The sequence below is a fragment of the Engraulis encrasicolus genome, chromosome 23, assembly GCF_034702125.1.
Source record: "Engraulis encrasicolus isolate BLACKSEA-1 chromosome 23, IST_EnEncr_1.0, whole genome shotgun sequence".
NCBI classification, from domain to species: Eukaryota; Metazoa; Chordata; class Actinopteri; order Clupeiformes; family Engraulidae; genus Engraulis; species Engraulis encrasicolus.
The window spans coordinates 35,844,641-35,867,703 of record NC_085879.1 but is presented as its reverse complement, the minus strand read 5'-3'; the positions used below and the strand labels follow the sequence as shown (position 1 = coordinate 35,867,703).

At 42.2% G+C, this 23,063-nt stretch overlaps 1 protein-coding gene across 1 annotated transcript in view; it reads right to left on the bottom strand.

The window, feature by feature from the left end:
• The window catches only part of LOC134440002 (uncharacterized), a 48,663-nt gene that overhangs the window by 8,150 nt on the left and 17,450 nt on the right, over nt 1-23,063 (bottom strand). Inside the window, exon 5 of the mRNA XM_063189928.1 lies at nt 3,060-3,206. Coding sequence (XP_063045998.1) covers nt 3,060-3,206 — 147 coding nt within the window. The remainder of the gene's footprint in view (nt 1-3,059; nt 3,207-23,063) is intronic.

Here is a 23,063-nt window from a genome sequence, read left to right as displayed (position 1 = left end):
TTGTGTAATCCGATGATCCTTGCAGTGCCGTTCTGCAGAGGTCCAGTGAGAAAGGGGGTGCACGTGGATCCGTTCCACGCGTAATTGTACCGGGTTGTCCACTTTCTTGGGGGACAGACCATCAGGCCTCAACCGAATCTTTTTCGAATCCAGGGAGGTTCCTTTGATTTCGGTACTAGTAAAAGATTAACAATTGTCCGTACAAAAGTTATCCTATAGCGCGTGAGTTCCTTGTGTCCTGACTCACTGCTCTCCTAGCAGTGTTCGCAAGATCACTCAAAATATTGCAACCAAATGCAATACAAACGAAAACCGGTTGAAGGAAGAAATATATCGACCGTAGTGTTAACCTGGCCAAGATAACTTACAGTTTAAATAATTTCTCAAATAGACGTCTCCAAGAGACTCGTGATCCCGAGATGTTGTCACCTCTGGGCGAGGGAGTCGGGCCCAGAATCACACATTGACCAGGGTTTTATACTAGGTAAGGGCCGGGGCTGAGCCACGTATGTAATTTGATCAGGTACAGTATAGAAAATGGCGTCTGTAATGTATTTTACAAAATGGCGGGCATTCGTAAAATGAGGGGAAATGAATTAAACTTTAGGTGTAATAGTCCCCACAATGCATTGCAATGCATTACATTTCTACTGAACGCAAAGCAAATGTTTAATCAGCCATGATGAGGCAATACAAGTAGTCAGATACTGAGCAACAATTTATTGGCTGTTTTCTGTATCAGTCTGTATCAGTCTTGCAATGTTTTGAAGTGCTTTTATTTAATTTAACATTCATTTGCTCCCGAAATATCCATGGAAGTAATTGAAACTTTAAAAAATTGCCGAACCGATTCTGGAACTTGCTGGATCGATTCTGGATCGTCCATGCCCCGCATTGATTCGGATCGCCGAATCGATCATTGTTGACACCACTACTACGTACATGGCCTATCCATAGCCGCATGCATGTTTTGTAAGGAAGTAATAGACGCTTCAAATTGTACGTTCATGGTACAATACATTTGGAAATAGTCTACCCTACATTTGATGAACCAGGGACCTTTCCAGTATCAGACTATAATCGTATCTGTAGGCTATAAAGTGTTCAGAGTCTGCAAGGAATTACGTCAACATTTAAGCCAGTTGGAATCATCTGCTCGAGTCCCAAGTGCATCTGTAGAAGCCTATACTGATAGAAAAAGATTGGTTGATTCTCAGCCATACAGGCAAGCATACAGCCAAGTGCCATACTGATGGACAGCTTCGTTTCTCTTGTTGCATGTCATTTCTTTTCCATGTGGTTATTCATCATCAAAGAAGCAGAGGCATTTGACAGCTTGCCTTATACACTGATAATGCACGTTTATAATACACACATTTAATAAATGCAGACTAGAAAATGCCCATAGATGTCGTGCTGTCTGTAGATATGTCGATCGACAGTTGGGGCGTCGCTTTGAACTGAAAGCAGACAGCTGCGCGCAGTGACCAGCGGTAAACCCGGTGCATATGAGGTGCGATAGTTTTTTACAATAGTTTTTTTACCGGTGAATTTCACATATATGTTTCCATGACTTATCTATTTTCCCCCTTGTTCACAACTTAATTAATACTACATGTCCATGACCTGGCAGGTTCATGTCCATGCCATCCTTTTTTTTATTTATTTTTTAACCTCTAGTATAGCGTGACCTTTGCGAACATAACATCCACATGCTGCAATTCGAGGGATTTTGACTTCCCAAACTTAACTGCTCAACATTGCCCAACGTTATCTATCTAATAAAACTGTTTGCTCCACATGTGGTAAATCTCTCGTCTGCTTTCCGCACGCCGTCACACGTGTGTGTGTGTGTGTGTGTGTGTGTGTGTGTGTGTGTGTGTGTGTGTGTGTGTGTGTGTGTGTGTGTGTGTGTGTGTGTGTGTGTGTGTGTGTGTGTGTGTGTGTGTGTGTGTGTGTGGCTTGGGTGACTGTGGCCCTGAACAGCAGCTGGAAGTCTGGCTCTCTGGCGCCCTCTGGCCACCGCAGGAGGAACCTGTGTGTGTGTCAGTGAGAGTATGCATTTCTTTCCAGGTGTGTGTGTGTGTGTGTGTGTGTGCATGTAAGTGACAGTGTGCATATCTCTCATATGTGGAACACCTTCTGGAAACAGAGAGAGACATTCTCTGAGACATGTATTGATATGCAATACATAAGTGTGTGTGTGTTTTTGGGGGGATTCTGTGTGTCAGTGAGAGGTTTTTTTTCAGAAACTGTTTCTGAAGAGTACAAGTGACCTTGTACAAACTATGTTGTACAGGGTCTTTGGGTGCCTACCATAGAGGTAGAAAATAACACTAGAGAGGACCCCGCCCCCCTTTTACGGCAATCTGTAGCGGCCATTATCTGTAGGTAGATCAGAGAAATGGAAATTAACGGAGAACGAGGCTCACCTCTGTCAAAAATGGCTTAATCATGTGAAAATGTCCATCAACACACTATACAAGGACAATAGTTGAAGTGTGTTGCTAACTATGTTCATAAAATATATTATTTGATTTTTAAATGTATTTTATCGACTCATATGATTTCAGTAGATATGTAGCCTGACATTTCAAATCTGGTGTTTGATTAAAGTGTTACTTTATATTTACACAGTTTTAGTTAATTTCTTGACAGGGGTGGGCGTGTTCTCCATTGCCTGAAGGTACCTACACTACCTACGGAAGTTGGGAAGCTCCAGCTGCCATTTCCCAGTGCTGTCGCAAATTGCTGTGTCCTCTCTAGTGTTATTTTCTACCTCTATGGTGCCTACTTCCTCTGTAAGACACTGAAGATGACTTAAGGCCAAAATGTTTGTCTGTCATGTTAACCCACTAAAATAAAATACAAGAATCACACTCGAGAGTGCAGCTTTTCTCAAACAATGTCAGTGAGAGTGTGTCTTTCAGGTGTGTGTGAGTCATTGAGAGTGAAAGAGAAAGAAGAAATATGCTGTAGATGTGGGCCTATATCTGTTACTTATGTACTTATCTTTGTAAATACTTAAAAAAAACTTTTATTTATTGACAATGTCTTACCTGCTGATGATCTGAGAGTCTCCCTCTGTTTCTTCACCTTCATCATCCTCTCCTCTGCTCGTCTATTTCTTTCTTCCTCCTCCTCCTTCTTCTTCATCAGTTCATTCATAGTCTTGGGGTCAAGGCTGAAGTAAGCACCATCGTTTTCTGCAATCACAGATTAAGTAAATGATCTTGCAGAGAAAATAATCATGAGAGTGCATTTTTGAAGGCAGCATTTACTTCTGAATGGGCTTATTATCAGGTGAAAACACAATCTTTAGTTAAAGGTGCACTGTGTAGGATGGTGATCAGAGTAGGAATTGCAACTATGCTGCTCATTGAAACTGTGCTGCCTACTGCAAAATTTAATCTTTTCATAAATATGTACTAAATAATGAACTAATATTTACTAGTGAGACCAAAGTACAGTAAGTTTTGCAGCTAAAATGTCTATTTCTGGAAATTCAAAATGGCGAACAATGGAGAAGATCCCCCCTTTCCATGTATGAAAAGTACCATTCAAATTAATATGGTCATGGCCTATTCTTTTTGATCCTCTGACAAATGAAGAGCACAGAAATTACTTTAATTATGTAGCCTCCTTGTGCAGATGGGCCCACCGGTGGGCCCGTTCAATCTTAATTGAAAATACACAAATAGATCATAACAATATTGCTATGACATTATTGAGAGCCTTTAGTAACAGATTAATACTTTGTCATTACAATGTTAGTGACAGTAAGGTTGTAACGCTAGCTCTGCGCTAAGGGGTTAATTAATGTCTTTCAATTAATGTCCTTCAATTATTGTCAATCTTTAATTGAACCCAGTCAATCATTGTCCCACATGGACATAGTGACACTGGCCCTCATTTACATATTTGCAATCACAATGAAATTTGATGAATGCCAAGCTTTGCACAGAAATGAACGTAGGCCTACATTCAATTTACACAACACAGTCCTGTATTTCATGAGTGTAATCTGGGGAACGCAGTACCATTAAAGCAGTCTCAGTCACATCTCCCTGTATCTCCCCTCTCTATGTCTACCACAAATAATGAACAGCACAAAAGTAGGCTAATGTAACTTTACTGTCAATTCATCCCACAGTTCAAGCCGTTTGGGTGCAGGTGAGCACAACACTCCTTCTTTTTCTGCTACCACTGTTCCGGTTGTCCTCTATCCTTCCTGAGCTGAGGTCCCTCCAGGGCTATTACCTGGACTCTGAACCCACCTCGAGGCTATCATAACTTAAACAAAACTACTTGATCAGCTTCTTCTTCTCATGACTTATGAGTAGTGAGGGCTGCGTTGGAACAATTGGTGCTCGACAAGAGGACTGCAGTTGTTTTGCCAGTTAGGGCCTAGGCCTACTGTTGCTCTTGTTTCCTTATTAGGCTATATGCAATTTGTAATCTTGCCTATGGTGTTGTAGGCCTTAGGCCTACCGTAATCAACACTTCCTGCTTTCAAGACTATGGACCGCTGGAGATGAAAGTGAAACCATGATTCAAGCGTCGCTTGAAAACGCATAAGCGATCAACACCGTGGGTCTAGTTAGACGCGTTAGAAACTTTTTGAAAGTGAGAGAGTGGGCTTTTTCACTGCGCTCCTGTGGTCCTGAGCTAGAATTTTGAACCCGCAGCTACTCTGGACTTTACGGTCTCATTCACTTCAATTCATTTTTTCGAAGCCAGAACAGGTTTTACAGATTTCGGACAGTGCCGACGCCGCTGTTGTCGTGCGAGGAAAACAACAATTGTGTCGGACGCTACAGTACACATTGTCATGGAACGACATGCGTAACAAGAATGATAAGCTTACACCTTGTGTCATTTCGAAGATAATTAAAGAAAACCTTTTTCACAATGGGACTTCTCATAGACATGTTTTTGCATGTCTCTCATCTCTTTGCATGTTAAAGGGTAACTCCTGCCAATTTCAATGTGCTGTTGTATTGCTCACGCTACCCTTGACTTGACAGTACCCGGTGATGCCACATTTTTCGGCTCAGCCCTTTCCGAGATATGAGCAATTCTAATGGGGGCAGCGTTTGTTTACATTTTTAAAAAATGAAACAAAGGCCAACTCCAAATATTTTTCCCAAAGGTACTGCTGTTTGCTAGTTGTCTGCTGATGTTTTGTAACCTTTTGGATGTTTTTTGGGAATAAATAAAAATGATTTTTTGAAATATAAACAAAGAGCTGCCCCCATTACAATGACCAGGATCTCGGAAACGGCTGAAGAAGAAGAAAAAAAAATCTCAGGCACTGATAAGTCCAGGGTAGTGTGAGCATTACAACTGCATGTTGAAATTGACTGAACTGTCCCTTTAAAGGTGCACTGTGCAATCACCGTAACAAGTTTACAAGGTGCACGCCGCACAGCTGTATATGCATACAAAAAAAGAAAAACATTTCACGACGTAAATGTGGAAATAATTCACATCAAAGTAAAGTGTTATTACATATGCCACCATGGTAATCAATATGTGTGTAAGAACAAGTGAAAAAAACAAATTGGTCAGTTTGTCAAAGAGGACACAAAAGATATGCACCATAATACACAGTATGCATCACACCGTGCTTTTGAATGATATGAAGGACAAATACTGACGGCACAAATGTCTCTTCCCTCAATAACGCCTATGTCATGTCACTCAAGCAACTTTATCTTCATTAGCTAATGTAGCCACAAGGGGGCGATATTGTACGCTGACACGCTGAGACATTCGGAATCTTACAACTCAGTTCAAACCATAGGCATTGCCTTAGAAAGGTTAGGCCTATAATATATGTAATATGGTGAAGGTGGTCTGCTTCACCAAAATGTTCCCCATGCAGGGTTTAACCAATTAAAGATCCAAGAGGCAAGTGATCGAGAAAATAGAAAAGAGTTTTATTTTTACAATAAATATATTAAAAAAAAAGAAAAGAAAAGGAATTGAAACTGAGGCCGCATGGGCAGCAGGCTAGTACATACACAGTGGGCCCCACTACTACACTACCCTAGGTGACCCCAAACCCAGTTCTGGTAAATAGTGAAGGCACTGCACTCTTGTGAAAACCACACAACTCAGTAATCCACAGCAAACCACTTTACACGCAATACTATTTTGTGCTGACACACAAGGACCCTTGCTATAGGTATGCTCAAAAGTGGAGCTAAACAGTTCTGCTACCCAGAGCCTCAGTTCAACAACAAAAAAGGAACTAGAAAGATAAGAGTAAACCTGGCCATAGACACAAAGACTATTTAAAAGCACCTGGCTTGGAGGTAATTAACGGAGGACAGAAAGCGGCACAGACACTCAGGTAGCTGCACTGGTGCCGCTGCAACCGTGGGCTCCTAGGTGCACTTCTTTTGGTGGCGTGGGGGATGCAAGTCAAGCACACGAACGCTTCCCCTGATGCCGACTTGTTTGTTCCACTGTGGGGTAGTGCTCAACCATTCAGCAGCAAGCGGTTAGCTTCCTCTAGAAGTAGCCTTAAGCTACAACTGGCCACGTCTCCTTGCTCTGTGTACATCGAGTGCAGCCTTAAGCTGCACTGAAGCTGTCTCTACCTGCACTACTGTGCCACACTACTGTGGCCATAGGCTACTACTAAAACAACGGCACCATGCAACATGCATGGGCTTGTAGACGTCCGGTTTTCCCCGGACATGTCCTACTTTTGAGACCTAAAAAAATGTCCGGGGAGGATTTCAGAAATGTCCGGGATTTTGTTGGACTACCTGAAATATAGACCTAATTCATCTGCACTGTAATTTTCACTCCGTTCCACTTGACTCCACTCCAGGTTTCTCTCTACTGTTCACAAATTAGTCACTTCCTTCTCATCAAATCTAGCCACTTCGCACCATGTGTCCGAAAGAAGTAACCTAGGGGACTAGCCAGTGCGCCCCATGTTTACAAGCGAAAGCTAATCTGTCCGCTGGTTCGACGGACTGCAATGCCGATAGAAACGCAAATGCACGTTCGCGGTGGAGTTGAAAACAAATTCCCTCGTGTGAAGCCAGGTATGAAGGTAATCTAACACAGGAGTAAGCCTAGTAACGAATTCGAGACGATTCGTCTAATGAATTGTTGAGAGGGGACCATTCGAACAAAACGTTGGACCATTCGTAGAAGGCATGGGGCGTTTCGTGCAGTACCTGAGGATTTTTCGTAGAAGACCTAAGGACGTTACGTTCAATCCATGCAGACCTTTCGTGTAACTGGGCAGATGTTTAGTTTAGTCTGCCTATTTTATTAGCCTATTATTTTTTATATTTTATCAAACTTGTGTGCCTACCACCACAATGCAATGAAAACAAAAATCGAACCATGTAGAAAGTGCGTGCGTCTCTATTTTTTTTAATTAATTATTAATTTTAGTTCAGGCTGCTTTTTTATCATTAGGCCTATTTTATAGCCTATTTTATATATACTATATTGTAACGGACTGCCTCTGCCTCCTCCGGAGTGAGATAACAGCGTTACCCCCTGTGAACTACACGTGCAGCCTATAAAATGGAGTTAATTTCAAATGGCGGGTGAGACTGTCAGGATTAGGAAGCAACAAGCCGAGAGAGCAATTAGGGAACCATGAAGTGTGCGCCGAGACGATCACCATTCGCAAGAATGCTAAAGCCAGACATTGATATGAGCTGTTCCAAATTGAGAGGGTTTTGCAAAAGTGCACTACTAAACGTAAGAAAAGATATTCGTTGTGTTGATATGAATTATTTCTAATGTGTTGGTCACTGATTTTTATTCATTTTTGGAAAGGTAACGGCAGTCTTGCTGCCTGGCTGGCGCCCATCTCATAACTACAGTCGTTTGCACCACTACAATATCAACGAAATGTTTTAAAATGTACGACATCAATTTAAAGGTAGGCCTAAGGGATAATGTATTGTCCACACATGACTATAAGAAAATGTTTCCCTACGGGGCGAATAACACCCCCGACGCCGAAGGCGGAGTGCTGTTATCTCTGAAGGGAAATGTATTTTCCGTAGTCACGTGTGGACAATACATTATCCCGCTTATCCCGCCTTTACCAACATTATAAAGCATACATAGTTAACCATAGTTTATAGCGTGCGCAAAGAAAGATAGTTCGTGGAACGCTCATAATTTAAACAGGTTAACAAGCAACATGGTTTGGCTACTTTCTAACTTGTTACAGCCACATTGCGCTTCACACTATTTGCAGGCTGCCTCGTTCACCGCGCGATATCTACTAAACTCGGGTTCATAACATGATCATTTCTATCTAATCGGCACAGTATTCCAGAAAAAAGCATAGACAACCCAAACACTGATGTGCGCCCTGACCATCATCATTAGCCTATCGACCCTGATACAGACAGAGCCTATCAAAGGGCGTTGAACACAATGGCTATGGACCTTTTCAGTAGGCTATGGTTGGGGAAGTAGGGCCTGCGTCGTGATTCACCGTTGGTGTTTGTATCAGCACGCCAAAAGTTACCTCACTAACGTTAATGATGTTCTTTGCTGAGTAACCTAGCCAAATATATCCAGATAATCGTGAATTATGCAAAATAAAGTCTGCCAACATGTATTGCCATTCTAGGAGAGATAAGGAGAATGCCGCACAGGCGCGGAGAAAGGGTTCCTTTGACACAGAGAATGCTCTGTGTGGCTGCGCGCATGCAGTGTTTAGTTTGCAGGTTTCAGGCAAATAATGGTGATCGATACGCCCTAGGTCCATAAGACTAACAGTAAAACAGGGACAATGACAAAAGGGATGAATTGCTTGAGGAAATCAAAAGGGACAGAGCGAAGTTATGACAACAAATTGACGTGCACCATTATGCAAGGCTACATGTAGGCCTAGTTATGATGGGTTAACCACTCAGTTACCGTTGCATTAATAATATGTATGATAAAGATGACTTCAGCGCAGGATATCAGAAATAAACAAGACAGCGCAGATGGCTTTTAATTTTTAACATGGCCACATTATGCGTCAATACGCCAATGCGTATTAGGCTATTTATCATGAAACCTCAAATCGGAAGAAGCCTTAGCCTTGTCCCAGCACTTTTCAAACCTTACTCGGGTTTATGGTAATTGTCCGGGCCAGCACTTTTGAAATCAAACGGACGCCCTTGCCTGCATGACATGTCATTTGCATGATAAGAGCACGGACGATCATGGACATACGATGGTACACACATAGCCACACACGCACACAACACGGTTCAGTTCAACGTTTATTGACCAGCAAGCGAGCAGCGCAGTACCAGCTGATTTGCTCTGGAATCTCGAAATGAAAACTGACTTTTCTTGGGAAAAGTGTTGCAAGAACATTGAACTCATTTAGTAGGCCTATCATTGTGCCAAGCGTGTGTCGCAATATTGTACTGGGGATATGTGTTGGGGAGGGCATTAACATTAGGCCTATGACAAAAACATTATCGGGGAGGATTGAGGATAAATCTTACACGTTTCCTTATTAATGGAAAATTAATTCCATGCTAATTCCAAGTATTCAAGAACCTAAACAATATGTAATTGCTCCACAGTTCAAGGGTTAGGCTATGGATATTGAGTTTGACACCTTTCCTCCGCGATCGCGGATAGCCCCCACCTTTGCGCTTCTCATCTGGCTGTCACGATATGGAACGGGAAGAGACAGTTCAAGACAAGCTGCATGACTGCAATTGTCAATACAGTAGCCTAAAAAACTGTTAACTGTTCAGCGGTGTGTAGGCCAGTGGCGTAGCTACAGGTGTTCCAGAGGGTTCCGGGAACACCTACTTTCATAACTGGAACACCTAAAATAAACTGCCGTCACTTGACAACCGATTGTAAACGCAAGCGTCGGGAGTGCAATCATAGGTTTTACATGCAGCCTCCCCACTCACCAGTGGACCTATGCCTGCAGTGCACCTAGTGGCGCTGTCAGTGCAGTACCACCCGGAAAGGTGGCAAGTGGAGTCTTTAGTAATAACTACCATTAGAATCGCACATCATCGATAGGCTACTGAATAGGCTATGTCAGTGGTGCAACATGATGGTTCTAAAATATGCTGCGATGAAACAGAGTTCTCATCGAAATTATTTTAAAAAGCCACGGCCATAGGCCCAACAGACTTCAGGTTCCAGAATCGCAGAGGTTCTCCCTTCAAAAAGCAGGCCCACAGTTAGCCTTATTACCCATACCATCCGACAGGATAACTCACGCAGATGTATATTCACGAAGTGTAACGAAGATGCACGAAGCACTAAGGGTCTGCGCGAGTAGAGGATGATGCAGCTATAGATGAACCAAAATACAGTTAGCTTGGGGATCCCAGATCTCTCCTCTGTAGACGTGCCTAAATGCCAGAGCGATCTGAAAGCTTTCGCCATCCCTGAAGCAGTGAGTGGATGGCTAAATGATTTAGCCCGATACAGTTGGTTGGAGTGCAATATTAAATTGCGGAGGGCGCGAGCGTTATGTGCCTAAAATTATTATGGAAACGAAATGATAAAAATGCCGCACATGTAGGCGACGAGTATGGATTTCAACCCTTTCATTCGTACGTTGCTCCTAAAATATAGTACATCCCATAGAGAAGACCATGCGTGAACGATAACGCGCGCGCAGACACAGACAGTACAGACGCGGTAGTTTTAAAAACAAGTTTGAAGATTTTGATGCAGCTGATACCCCGCATGAACGCTCCATAAAGAAGTCCAGTCGCTAGCATAACTAACACGAAATGGATTAAACAACATCACATTATGATCTTCAGGGGAGATTTCGCATTAAGAATGCCAGTATGGAGATGCCTGTAAACGGTGTTCTACTTGGTGGAGGAGTAGCATTAGTTGCGGAGAGAGTAACACGCCGACTAACTACCAACTCGGACTGCTACCAAGTGTGAATTGTGTATTTCGTTTGGAGTTGTGGGACGCTGGGACGCTCGGAACAGGTCAGGTACCGTGAAGACATTTCCTTTACTTTCTGATTGTCTGGACAACCGGTAAGCTGACTGTTGCTCGTGCTAACCGTGATTACCCACGTCACATTCACACACACACACACACACACACCAGCCCAGCCCAGCCTGCCTGTCTGTACCCCTCTTCCCATCCTTTTATTTTCTCCTTTGTTTTGGTTAAACCGGTCGGCCTTTTGGGTTTGTGAAAACTTCTGCTACTAGCTAGAATGGCTGTGTTGGAGACTGTCCTTGTTGTTTCCAATTTCGGGATATAAATTAAACACTAAATAACGTTTCAAACGCAGCCCAACTGCGTTTTCTGTTTGCTAGTTTCAACATTTCCTTAATAATATTTTGTAGCCCTACACACCAGAGCCACCGTTACAGCAAGTGTTTTCAAGAATTAACAGGTTGGCAACACTTCCAGTCAATGTTTGAAAAGGAGCTCGCCGAGGAATGGACTCTGATGAGATAATTGATGTATATTTAAAGCCAATATGCATCCCTTTGAATTCAGTTGCAGCGCAAATATAGCAACAAATAAGTTAGGTTGGGTTTGCCAGTCATGATTCATGCGTAATAGTATGCGTAATAGTATGACACCGTGATAGTAGGCCGATCCGTGCAAACGTGCTGTGTTTACTCTGAGTTGGAAAAAAATAAAATAAATAAGGAACACCTGTATTTTCTTGGGAACACCTAGATTTTCTTTTCTAGCTACGCCACTGGTGTAGTCAAATTATCACAGCGGTGGTAGATGATTTTATGAAGACCTGGAGGACAAAAACCAACAGACACAATTGCTGAGTGTGTATGCAGTATTTGTAACGAATGATTCTCCTGCCATGATAGCGTTGGACTACAGAACAGTGTTAATTTCGTCAGCTTTTTTTGATTTAGTCTTAGTCTTAGTCACAATGACGAAAATCAATTTTAGTCTTAGTCGTATTTTAGTCATTGCCTTCCCAACGTAGTCTTAGTCTTAGTCAAAATGACGAAAATCAATTTTAGTCATAGTCAAATTTTAGTCATTTTAGTCATTTTAGTCAACATTTCAAATTTTAGTCAACATTTCAATTTTTAGTCATTTTAGTCAATATTGTGTAAAATAAATAACCTACAATGGCTATTGTTATTTCACAAAGTATTACTAATATTGCCTATTGCAGCAAATATTCACCTTGTTACTTGGTCATTTTCCACCAAAACCCAAATCAGTAGGCTAATTTCAACATCATAGAGCAAAAGAGCATCACACACACACACACACATCCAGGTGCAGGCTGCGCTCTCTCTCTCTCTCTCTCTCTCTCTCTCTCTCTCTCTCTCTCTCTCTCTCTCTCTCTCTCTCTCTCTCTCTCTCTCTCGTGCATTAGAAGCTGCTGCATATTATATTTCATTTTGAGTTTGATCACGGAGGAAGCTACATGCTCTTCTTCACCTGACCGCGGGACTTAAAGCCTGCAGATTGCCGGCAGTGGGAAGACCAGACATCCCAAGTCTGCATGAAGTTCAAGAAGTCTCCCTGATAGTGGCTTCCCGATGACCACGAGTCAGATAAAATACTGCTGATGTTAGATTATGCAAGTTAGCGGTTTTTGTTTTCAATTGACAATGCGAGCAGAGAACGATAATGACTCGTGCGGCATGTGTGGAATAGGCTTAAATAGATTGCGCGAGCCCACCTCGTATGCCCTGCAAAAGTCCCAGGAAAAAATAGTTAGGCAGGGGTATGCAGACTGGACGATAGAAAGGACACGCACATACAAATATTTAAACACTAGGCCTAATGCTGTTTTGTTTGTCGGGGGTAGGCTATCGAGGCTCGATAAGCATGACCTGGAAAGAGTTTTTGGAACTTAGGAAGACGCTGAAGACGCACGGACTTCCTTGGGTCTTTTAGCGTTGCTTTCGACGAGAACAAGTTTCAAATCTCAACAGTTTAAAACTCCTTAGCGATCGCCCATCCATTGATTCTTTTCAAAACTAGACTACAGTAGCCGTGCCTCTGTTACTTTAGACAGGCCAACTTTCCCCCTGCTGGCGCGCGCTCCCGCGGTGACTGATTTAAATAAATTCACAAATCCGACCTTCATGATTTGCTTGCTGCCTACTCATATGGTTAAACAACAAATATAGCAAACATTACAAAAAAAGAACAGACAAAGAACGCCGAGCTAAGACAGCCTAAGTGAAAAGGAGAATAGTGGAAGCTCGAGGAGGTTTAGAATGACAGTATCAGAGGAGGATTGGCGCGACTGTCATTACCTACTGCAGAAACACATGTCTTCGTCATGGATAAGAGGGTTGTTGAACATGTTTCAAAATAAACACTTCTCTCAACGTCGGCTATTTTTTCTCTTTCTCTGGGAATGTTTTAGGACCTAAACTCAACTTAAATGGACTCACTGAACTACTAGGCTACAGAACTACTGACTGAGCCGCGCCATGCATTGGCTGCCAGCAGATACAAGCCAGGCAACACAGCGTGAGCGCGCAATCACCTATGAAGTTCAAGACACTTAGGCCTATATTACAATTACAAATTACAAATTAATTATAAATAATTATATATTTTTAATGTCCATTCGTCCATGGCTTGTAAATTTCGTCTCGTCTTAGTCTCCTTGACGAAAATATTTTTTTATTTTCGCCATATTTTGATTTGCTTGAGGCAATTTTTAGTGCGTCATCGTCTCGTCATCGTCAAGGGAAAAAGGGGCGTTGACGAAATATTTTCGTCATCGTCGTGGTTGACGAAATTAACACTGCTACAGAATAACCCATTTACATGTTGAATGTTGAGAGGAGGCATTTTGAAAAGTCGGAAGACCTATTCACGAGGATATCATAGCTACCTTTCCTTGTCAATGTCCCATGCACTACAAAATATTCCAGAACCTCATCTGCGAAAGCTTTTTTTTAATGCGGTACACTTCAAGCTTCACAAAACCCACTGGTTAACAGCAGGTTTTACGCACACATTTCGAAGCGGTAAATCACAGATGCTGCTCTCTTCCTTGCTCTCCCTTGCACCCCAACGTACACTGGGTTTAATACACCCTCCAATACTGGCAAACTATTATTCAATTACCATTTCATTTGTTCATGCAAAGACGCGGCGGAGAGAGAACGCGCTCCTGTGCAGTGTTAACGTAGCGATTTAACGTCTCTCTCTCTCTCTCTCTCTCTCTCTCTCTCTCTCTCTCTCTCTCTCTCTCTCTCTCTCTCTCTCTACTGTAGCCATGGGCTTAACACAGGGGTTCTGTAATGTTTTCAACACTGTTAGGACCTATATTGTTTTCTGGCTCATGCGCGAACTATTTGTTGTCATTCAGAATCAGAAACATCAAAGTGTCGGGAGACAGCTTTCTCTTGTTGCTGGTGCTTCGCATCTAAAAAGTTACCGGAAAGTCAGAAAACTAGCTGCATGACAATGTGCTCAATGGTCAATAGCCTACTTCTAGATGCACTATAGTCTATAGCCTAGACGCGCGATGCTCTGATTCAAAGCGAGCACAAGGGTCAATAGCCTACTTCTAGACACATTAAACCGCACTGCTTTGATTCAAAGCGAGCAGGAGGCATTTTGAAAAGTCGAAGACCTATTCACGAGGATATCATAGCTACCTTTCCTTGTCAATGTCCCATGCACTACAAAATATTCCAGAACCTCATCTGCGATAGGCTAAACACAATTTATCCAACAAGCTTGAGTGTGGATAATATTGCCACCTTTCCCCTCTCCTGCGGTAGCCAGTTGCCTTCTCAGAAGAAGCAATCTGAATCGGAAAGAGAGCGCACTGTTCAAGACCCGCGGCAAGACTGCAATTGTCATCTGGTTCGTGGTGTCAACCTTCAGCCAAAACGGTGACAGACCCTTTTTTTATAAGATAGACCTACCTTATTCGCAGCAGCCAAAATCAGTCAGACAATAAGTGCTTAACGAGTAGTGCAGGGTAGCGAATGCTCTTCTATCAGGGTAAAGTTTGCAATTGGAGAGGGGTGATTGAAGGGCTAAATTAAGTCAGAAATCAAAATGATAAAAAAAATACGGTCGATTTATTTACAATACCCTAGGCTACATGACAGAAAGAAAACGTGTAGGGGGTCAACTGAAAATACCCATAAACTGAGGACTATAGGCAACGTCAAAGTAAAATACAAACACGAAATCAAACAAAGCTTTTTTTTTTTTAATGCGGTACACTTCAAGCTTCACAAAATCCACTGGTTAACAGCAGGTTTTACGCACACATTTCGAAGCGGTTAATCACAGATGCTGCTCTCTTCCTTGCTCTCCCTTGCACCCCAACGTACACTGGGTTTAATACACCCTGCAATACTGGCAAACTATTATTCAATTACCATTTCATTTGTTCATGCAAAGACGCGGCGGAGAGAGAACGCGCTCCTGTGCAGTCTCTCTCTCTCTCTCTCTCTCTCTCTCTCTCTACTGTAGCCATGGGCTTAACACAGGTGCATGGGTTCTGTAATGTTTTCAACACTGTTAGGACCTATATTGTTTTCTGGCTCATGCGCGAACTATTTGTTGTCATTCAGAATCAGAAACATCAAAGTGTCGGGAGACAGCTTTCTCTTGTTACTGGTGTCGCTGCATGACAATGTGCTCAATGGTCAATAGCCTACTTCTAGATGCACTATAGTCTATAGCCTAGACGCGCGCTGCTCTGATTCAAAGCGAGCACAAGGGTCAATAGCCTACTTCTAGACACATTAAACCGCACTGCTTTGATTCAAAGCGAGCAGGCTGTGCTTGGTCCCGCCTCTCTGCCCGCAGATGGGAGTAAAGTAAAGGCGTAAAAGTGAGAAAAAAGCTTCTCAAATATTGTCTAGATAATTGTCAAAAAATGTAAGGGCGTAAACGTAAATTGTCAAAAAATGTAACGACGTGAAAAAAAAGCTTCTCAAATATTGTCTAGATAATTTTCAAAAAATGTAAGGACGTAAACGTAAATTGTCAAAAAATGTAACGACGTAAACGTTAAAAAACCAACAACATAGCCCTACCAGTTAAAATGAGTAAGTACATTTTATTTATAGATTTACATGTTTAAATCAACAAAAAACAAAACTTAACAGCTGATTTACATATTTAAATAAACAAAACCCTTAACATGAGCATTAAAAAAGCTGATTTAGGCCTACATTTCTAATATAGGCAGGCTGAAGAAAACCCGTTAAAATGAGCATTAAAAAAGCTGATTTACATTTCTAATATAGGCAGGCTGAAGGGACGTTTAGTTGAAACCTAAGGATCTTTAGTTCAATTTTAAGGACCTTTCGTAGGCTTTTGCGGTAGACGGAACGTCCTCGACGAAAGATCCCCTGCCTTATACGAATGGTCCAACGTTTTGTTCGAATGGTCCCCTCTCAAGAATCCATTCGACGAAAAGACCTGTACCCCTTGTAACACCACCAAATCCATCATTTAGGGAGGTACAAGTTTTGTTACACCTTGTCACAAGACTTAGCCTAAAAATTCTTTCATCTGACATTTCCAAGTTATTTGCAAAAGCAATTTCTCGGAGCTAGAAGGACTCATTCAGTTAAGAAATTAAGCTTCTTCTGTCTATTGCCTTTGCAGTTATTGATAACGCTGTATGGGTTATCTTATTAATGGTAGGTAAAACTCCAGTTCCTCTCTTAATGGCTGCAGTGCCCATTGCTAATCTCTGAGCACCATGCCACTACAAATAACCTATCTAAATAGGCCTATGGATGACAGTGGAGGGGTAAATTGTGAGGTGTCTTATAAACATAGCCTAATGCCTAAGCCTAAAGCCATACAGTGAGGGGAATAAGTATTTGATCCCTTGCTGATTTTGTTGGTTTGCCCACTAATAAAGACATGATCAGTCCAAAATATTTATGATAAAATGTATTCTAATATGGAGAGACAGAATATCAAAAAGAAAATCCAGAAAATAACTTTGAAGAATATATATTAATTGATTTGTATTCCATTGAGGAAAATAAGTATTTGACCCCTCTAGTCAAAGAAGACAAAATACTTGGTGGCAAAGCCCTTGTTTTCTTGTACAGAGGTTAGATGTTTCTTTCAGTTAATGGCAACGTTTGTGGATATATTAGATGGGATTTTTGTACACTTTTCTTTGCAGATCATCTCCAAATCATTTAAGTTGTATGACTGTATCTTGGCAAATGGGAGCTTCAGTTCCCTCCACAGGATTATTATAGGGTCAATGTTTGGAAACTGTCTAGGCCACTTCATGACCTTAATGTGCTTCTGCTTGAGTTACTCCTTCGTTGCTTGGGCTGTATGTTATGGATTATTATCATATTAGGAGGCCAATCCATGACCCACCTTCAGTCTAGTGGTGGTGGGAAAGAGGTTGGCATGCAGCATTGTACGTTTACATGTCTCCCTCCATCCATTTCTTGACAATGTGAAGTTGTCCTGTGTCTTGGCCAGACAAACAACCTCAAAACATAATGTTACCACTTTCATGTATGATGTTGGAGAAGGTGTTGTTCTTGGGATCATAGGCAGCATTTCTCTTCCGCAAAACACATCGAGTTGTGTTAATGCCAAACAGTTTGATTTTGGTGTCTTCTGATTCCAGAACCTCCCAATCATATCCTAATCCAGTTTGATCTTCATTGGCAAACCTCAGGTGAGCCTGAACAGGTTCCTTCTGAAGCAGGGGTACCATACATGAACTGCAGGATTTTAATCCGCTGTGGTATTAAGTGTTTCCAATAGTTTTCTTAGTGATTGATGTCCCAGCTGCCTTGATATAATTTCCTAGCTCTTCCCATGCAGTTTTAGGGTGCTTTATCTCTGTTTTTTCTTGTTGTTGAATCCCCACAAGGACAAATCCTGTATGGAACCACAGACAGGCCTAAGATTGATGATAGATTATCATTTTGTATGTCCTAAAATTTGGAAGAAATGCACAAACAGTTTGCTCCTTAATATCCAGGAGCCCATTTCAGCCTTGTCGAGTTCTAAAATCTTGTCCCTGACATCCTTTGACAGCTTTTTGATCTTTCCCATGTTGGCGAGTGTAGTTTGATTGATTGACTGATACTATGGACTGATTCTGCAGATTCAATGTGTCTTTTGTGCAGGTTTCTATTAACAGGTGTGTTCAATTCAGATAACAAGTTGATTGGAAGTGCCATTTGATCTGCGGGATCAGAACTCTTAAATGGCTGGCAGGGGATCAAATACTTATTTCCCTCAATGAAATATAAATCAATTAATATATATTCTTTAGAATTAATTTCTGGATTTTCTTTTTGATATTCTGTCTCTCCATATTATAATACATTTTATCATTAACATTAAAGACTGATCATGTCTTTATTAGTGGGCAAACCAACAAAATCAGCAAGGGATCAAATACTTATTCTCCTCACTGTATGTAGCCTAATAGAACTTCATTATCAATTCAGTTGAAAACCACAAATGTTGTGTTTAGTTTCCAATGTTATATAGCCAATGCTGTTCATCTTTGTGGGGAATGGCTGAGATGGGCCTACATGATGGTGAATCTATTTTTAAAAACCTAATGCAGAAATTAGAATAGGCCTATGAAATTGAGCTGCATTGTTATGCTGTTAAGATACTCCAATATAGGTGTTAGGCCTACTATCTAGGATTGTAACAAAGGCACACTCTGCATCATATGATCACACAAATTATGTGATAGGCCTATAGGCGTAACTAAAGAGATTTTAATTGTCATTTATGGTAGACAAATGAATGTGCATGCCAAAAAGTTTGAGTGGCTTTTAAACAAATGACCATTTTGGATGCGTTGATACTTTATAGGCCTACTATCATACCTCATACCCATATATACTTTCATACCTGTAGATACACAGATACACCGATGACATACACAGATGACACCGATGACCGATGACATACACCGATGACCCCCCCCCCCAAAAAAAAGTGTACTCCTTTTTACAAATCCAAATCTGGTCACCCTACCTTAAGCTACAACCAGGGTAACCTCTCCCTGCTCTGTGCAGAAAGACTTTTACAAAACTTCTCTCCTCCCTTTATCCTCCCCATGTTTCAGGCTTCCTGTTTCAGAAGACTAGGGTCGGCTTCAAATCAGTGCTCCCTCCACTGGGAGGGAGTGTATGTGTGTGCGCTAATGAGTGCATGTGTGTGCATTAACGCATGTAGGCCTATGTGTGTGCATAAAACAAATAAAAACAACAACAGGCACTACACCTGGTCACATATAATAGGCTATAGATAGCCTACCATAGTCTAGTCATGAATTACCTGGCAAACAATGTCTGTTGTTTCATTGCAATGGCATCGCGACAATAAAGAACTTTACAATGTCCCATCTCATCTGTCTCTTTCATATTCATAGGTTGAGAATTGACAAACGAATCATAACAATAATAACACACCCAAAAACACTCAGATGGGCTATCCATCCCTTAGCCTGGCTACAGATTTAGTAGTCTCCTAACATAGGATAGGCCCATGCTTTTGTGAAATTTTATTTTTAAAAATATGTAGAGAACAAAAAAAAAAAACGTTATAAACCGGTTTGTGGATTTCAGAATAACGTTTCTGTTCCGGAACAGTTGAATACAATTTTGTTTTCGTTTCCGTCTCCGTTACTCGTAAAATTACGTTCGTTTTCGGTTTTCGTTCCTTGAACCGGTTCGGAGCCCTGGTGGTGGGCCTAGCCTAGGAGGCCCCTCATACTTAAGTACTACTTAAGAGTTTTTGGGAAACGCAGCCCAGCAAGGTGGGTCTAGTTGGACGAGTTCAAAATGCATACACATTGAAAGTGAGAGAGTACATTTTCTGCAATAGGCCTACATACAGATGGTCCCCATACAATGCACACCCTTTGCCGCGGCAATGCCACGTCATGTACCGCGTCACCTACCGGGCCTAGCTGCAGTGTACCCAAACAACCGCCAGGTGGCACTTGGGAGCGCTCGCTATACGCTAGGGGTGTAACGATATCGAACCAAACCGACGTATCGTACCGAAAAGACCTGTACCGAATCGAACAGTGCTGTACAGAGTACCGAAAGGTTGCGTAAAAGGCTACTCTGTTCATGTTTTTACATTATGCTGCTACTACATGCAGAGGCTCGTGCAGAACCCTGAGAGAGAATGCAAGAAAAAACGGGTGTAGAGGCTTGGTCTTTGTGAAACCTTGTGGAGAAAGTACTATTTCTTACACTGATGAAATCTCCGACCCAAAGAAGCAGGTTGAATGTATTTCCTTTTTTTCATTTGTATTTTCACAATTTTTTGGTGAAATTAACAACATGCTGAGGAAGAAAATGGTTTTCTATTTTGTTCCCATATACTGTACCAAAAATGTACTGAACCGTGACCCCAAAAAAAAAGGTACGTACCGAACCGTGATTTTTGTTTACCGTTACACCCCTAGTATACGCTTTACCACTTCAGGTTTGTAATTAGAGACCAACAAAGATCCAAGAACCCATAATCCAGAGGGATTTAAAAATATATATATGATCTTTCTCTCTCTCTCTCTCTCTCTCTCTCTCTCTCTCTCTCTCTCTCTCTCTCTCTCTCTCTCTCTCTCTCGTTCATATCATCTGACTAGGACGCATCATACCAGCGTTATTTTATTAAGCAAGATAACCATAGCACAGAGTGGTGAAGAAGTGCAAATGTGTAGGCAACATTTATTACCATATGGAATATTTACATAGGCCTAAATACAGTATGCTGACCAAGGACACTAGGTGCACATTTGTGTTTGTAATCTTGCTGCTTCTCTTAATTTCTTGTTCATTTAATTACGTCTCTTTTTGTTTTATTCCATTTGTTTTGATGTAGCATCACAATCAACAGTTCCTGTGTGGCAAATGAATGGGCGGCTGAACCTGGAAGTGAAACTAAGAGCAAATGTTGCGTGAGGGGAAAACAATAGGCCTACCATAAGCAACACAGACGCCTAGCTAGAAGAGTTCAAAATGCATACAGTTAATGTTTAGAAAACAAACAAAAAACAAGCAAACTGCAACACCCATAAATACCAGGTTTTATGTGTCTAGTAGGCCTATTACAAATAAAAGGCCTTGCACTTTTACTTGCGCTCATGTCACTCTGATTTTATCTTGAATGAATGAACAATGGTGCTACAAACATTTCCATGCTCTAATCAGCAGTAAATATAGGGCAATAATAACCAACCAAACACCTGTAAGTTCCTCACATCGTTAACAGCAAAGGCCTAATCACCATATTCATCACAACAGGAAGTAGTCTAGAAGAATCAGACAGTCATTCTGAAGAAACACTATGTATCAAAAGTGATAGATGATCAAATGGAAATCGGATTTAAAAATGATTAGACCACCAATGTTGAGAGTAAGTGTGGAAAAGACTTACTGTGTCCGGGTCTCGACATGTTGTACTTCTGATGGCCATCCAATACACTAAAGCTGTGAGGCAAGACCACAATGTGAGGGTGTTGAGCAACCAGACCTACTGGTTCTACCTGCTCCTACTTGTTTTAGAAATTCCTTGCACAACATGCCTAAGGATATGCCTCCACCTGCTGAATATGTGCAGGCATACTGGTCAGGTTGTCTATCCATCTGTTAAAGATATTTTAGGCACAAGTGTTTTTTTTTTTTTTTAAACTAACCCCTCTTTGCAACTGCACTTGTTGTTCTGTATATCGCCTCTGCACTTTGTATTTTGCTTGTGATGTTGGCTTGATTATGTCCTCTATTGAAAGTCGCTTTGGTTATAAAGCGTCTGCCAAATGCAATGTAATGTAATGTAATGTAATGTAATACATTTGTTAAATTTCATCCCGTCCGAAAGACAATGGCTGTACAAAATCTCTCTCTCTCAGTACACACGCATGCATGTATGCATGCATACGCACACACATACACACAAACACACACACACACACACACACTGATCGTCTAGCTGGGGCTCCATCTTGTAACTCTCCTCTCTCTCTCTCCTCCTTCTCTTCCTTCCACAGCTTCCGTTGGAGACTCATGAGGGTACACACTCACTGAGTCTGGCTGGGACTCCTTCTTGTAACTTTTCTGACTCTCTGTCTCATTCTCTCTCTCTCTCTCTCTCTCTCTCTCTCTCTCTCTCTCTCTCTCTCTCTCTCTTTTCCCCTCTCTCTCTCTCTTTTCCCCTCTCTCTCTCTCTCTCTCTCTCTCTCTCTCTCTCTCTCTCTCTCTCTCTCTCTCTCACACACACACACACACACACACACACACAGGGACGCTGCCTGAAATTTTGGGGCCCATGAAAGATTCAAATTTTGGGCCCTCTTAAAGGCCCCTCTCAGTGCTTGGGCCCCCTTAAGGGCCCCTATCAGTGCTTGGGCCCTTAGAATCTGTACCACTTTTCCCCCCCTAGCGGCCCCCATGCACACACACACACACACACACACACACACACACACACACACACACACACACACACTCAGGAGCAGGAAGAAGATTGCCAAGTGCAAGGCGGCAGCACTGGCCCTGAACTGACCATAAACACCCTTTCTCTCACTCATTCACATCTCTTTCTTTCTCTTCACTTTCTCTACATCTCTCTCTCTCTCTTTTATCCACATATCTCTCTCCCTCTCTCTCTCCCTCTTATCCACACCCCCCCCTCTCTCTCTCCACTCTCTCCCTTATCCACACCTCTCTCCATCTCTCTCTCTCTCTCTCTCTCTCCATCTCTCCATCATCAAGGCGGTGGCGGCTCAGGCCTCCCCTGGAGGTCACGAGCTACGAGAGGTCGTCTCCGAGGCAACGCAGCAGCTCCTTCCCCCTCCCTCCCCCGAACTGCAGGCCCCCTCCGCCCCCGTCGCCGCGGTTACAGTCACACCTGACAACCACGTCCCGGCAGCAGCCCCCACACCGGCGGAGAACGGACTCCTGAAGCCTGGAGAGATCATGGTCACCTGGAGAGACGGGACTGTTAGCAGCCTGTACGGAGACAGAGGAGCAGAAGAGGAGGAGGAGGAGGAGGAGAAGAGAGGAGTGGAGAAGGAAAGAGGAGGAGTGGAGGAGGTGAAGGGAGCAGTGGAAGAG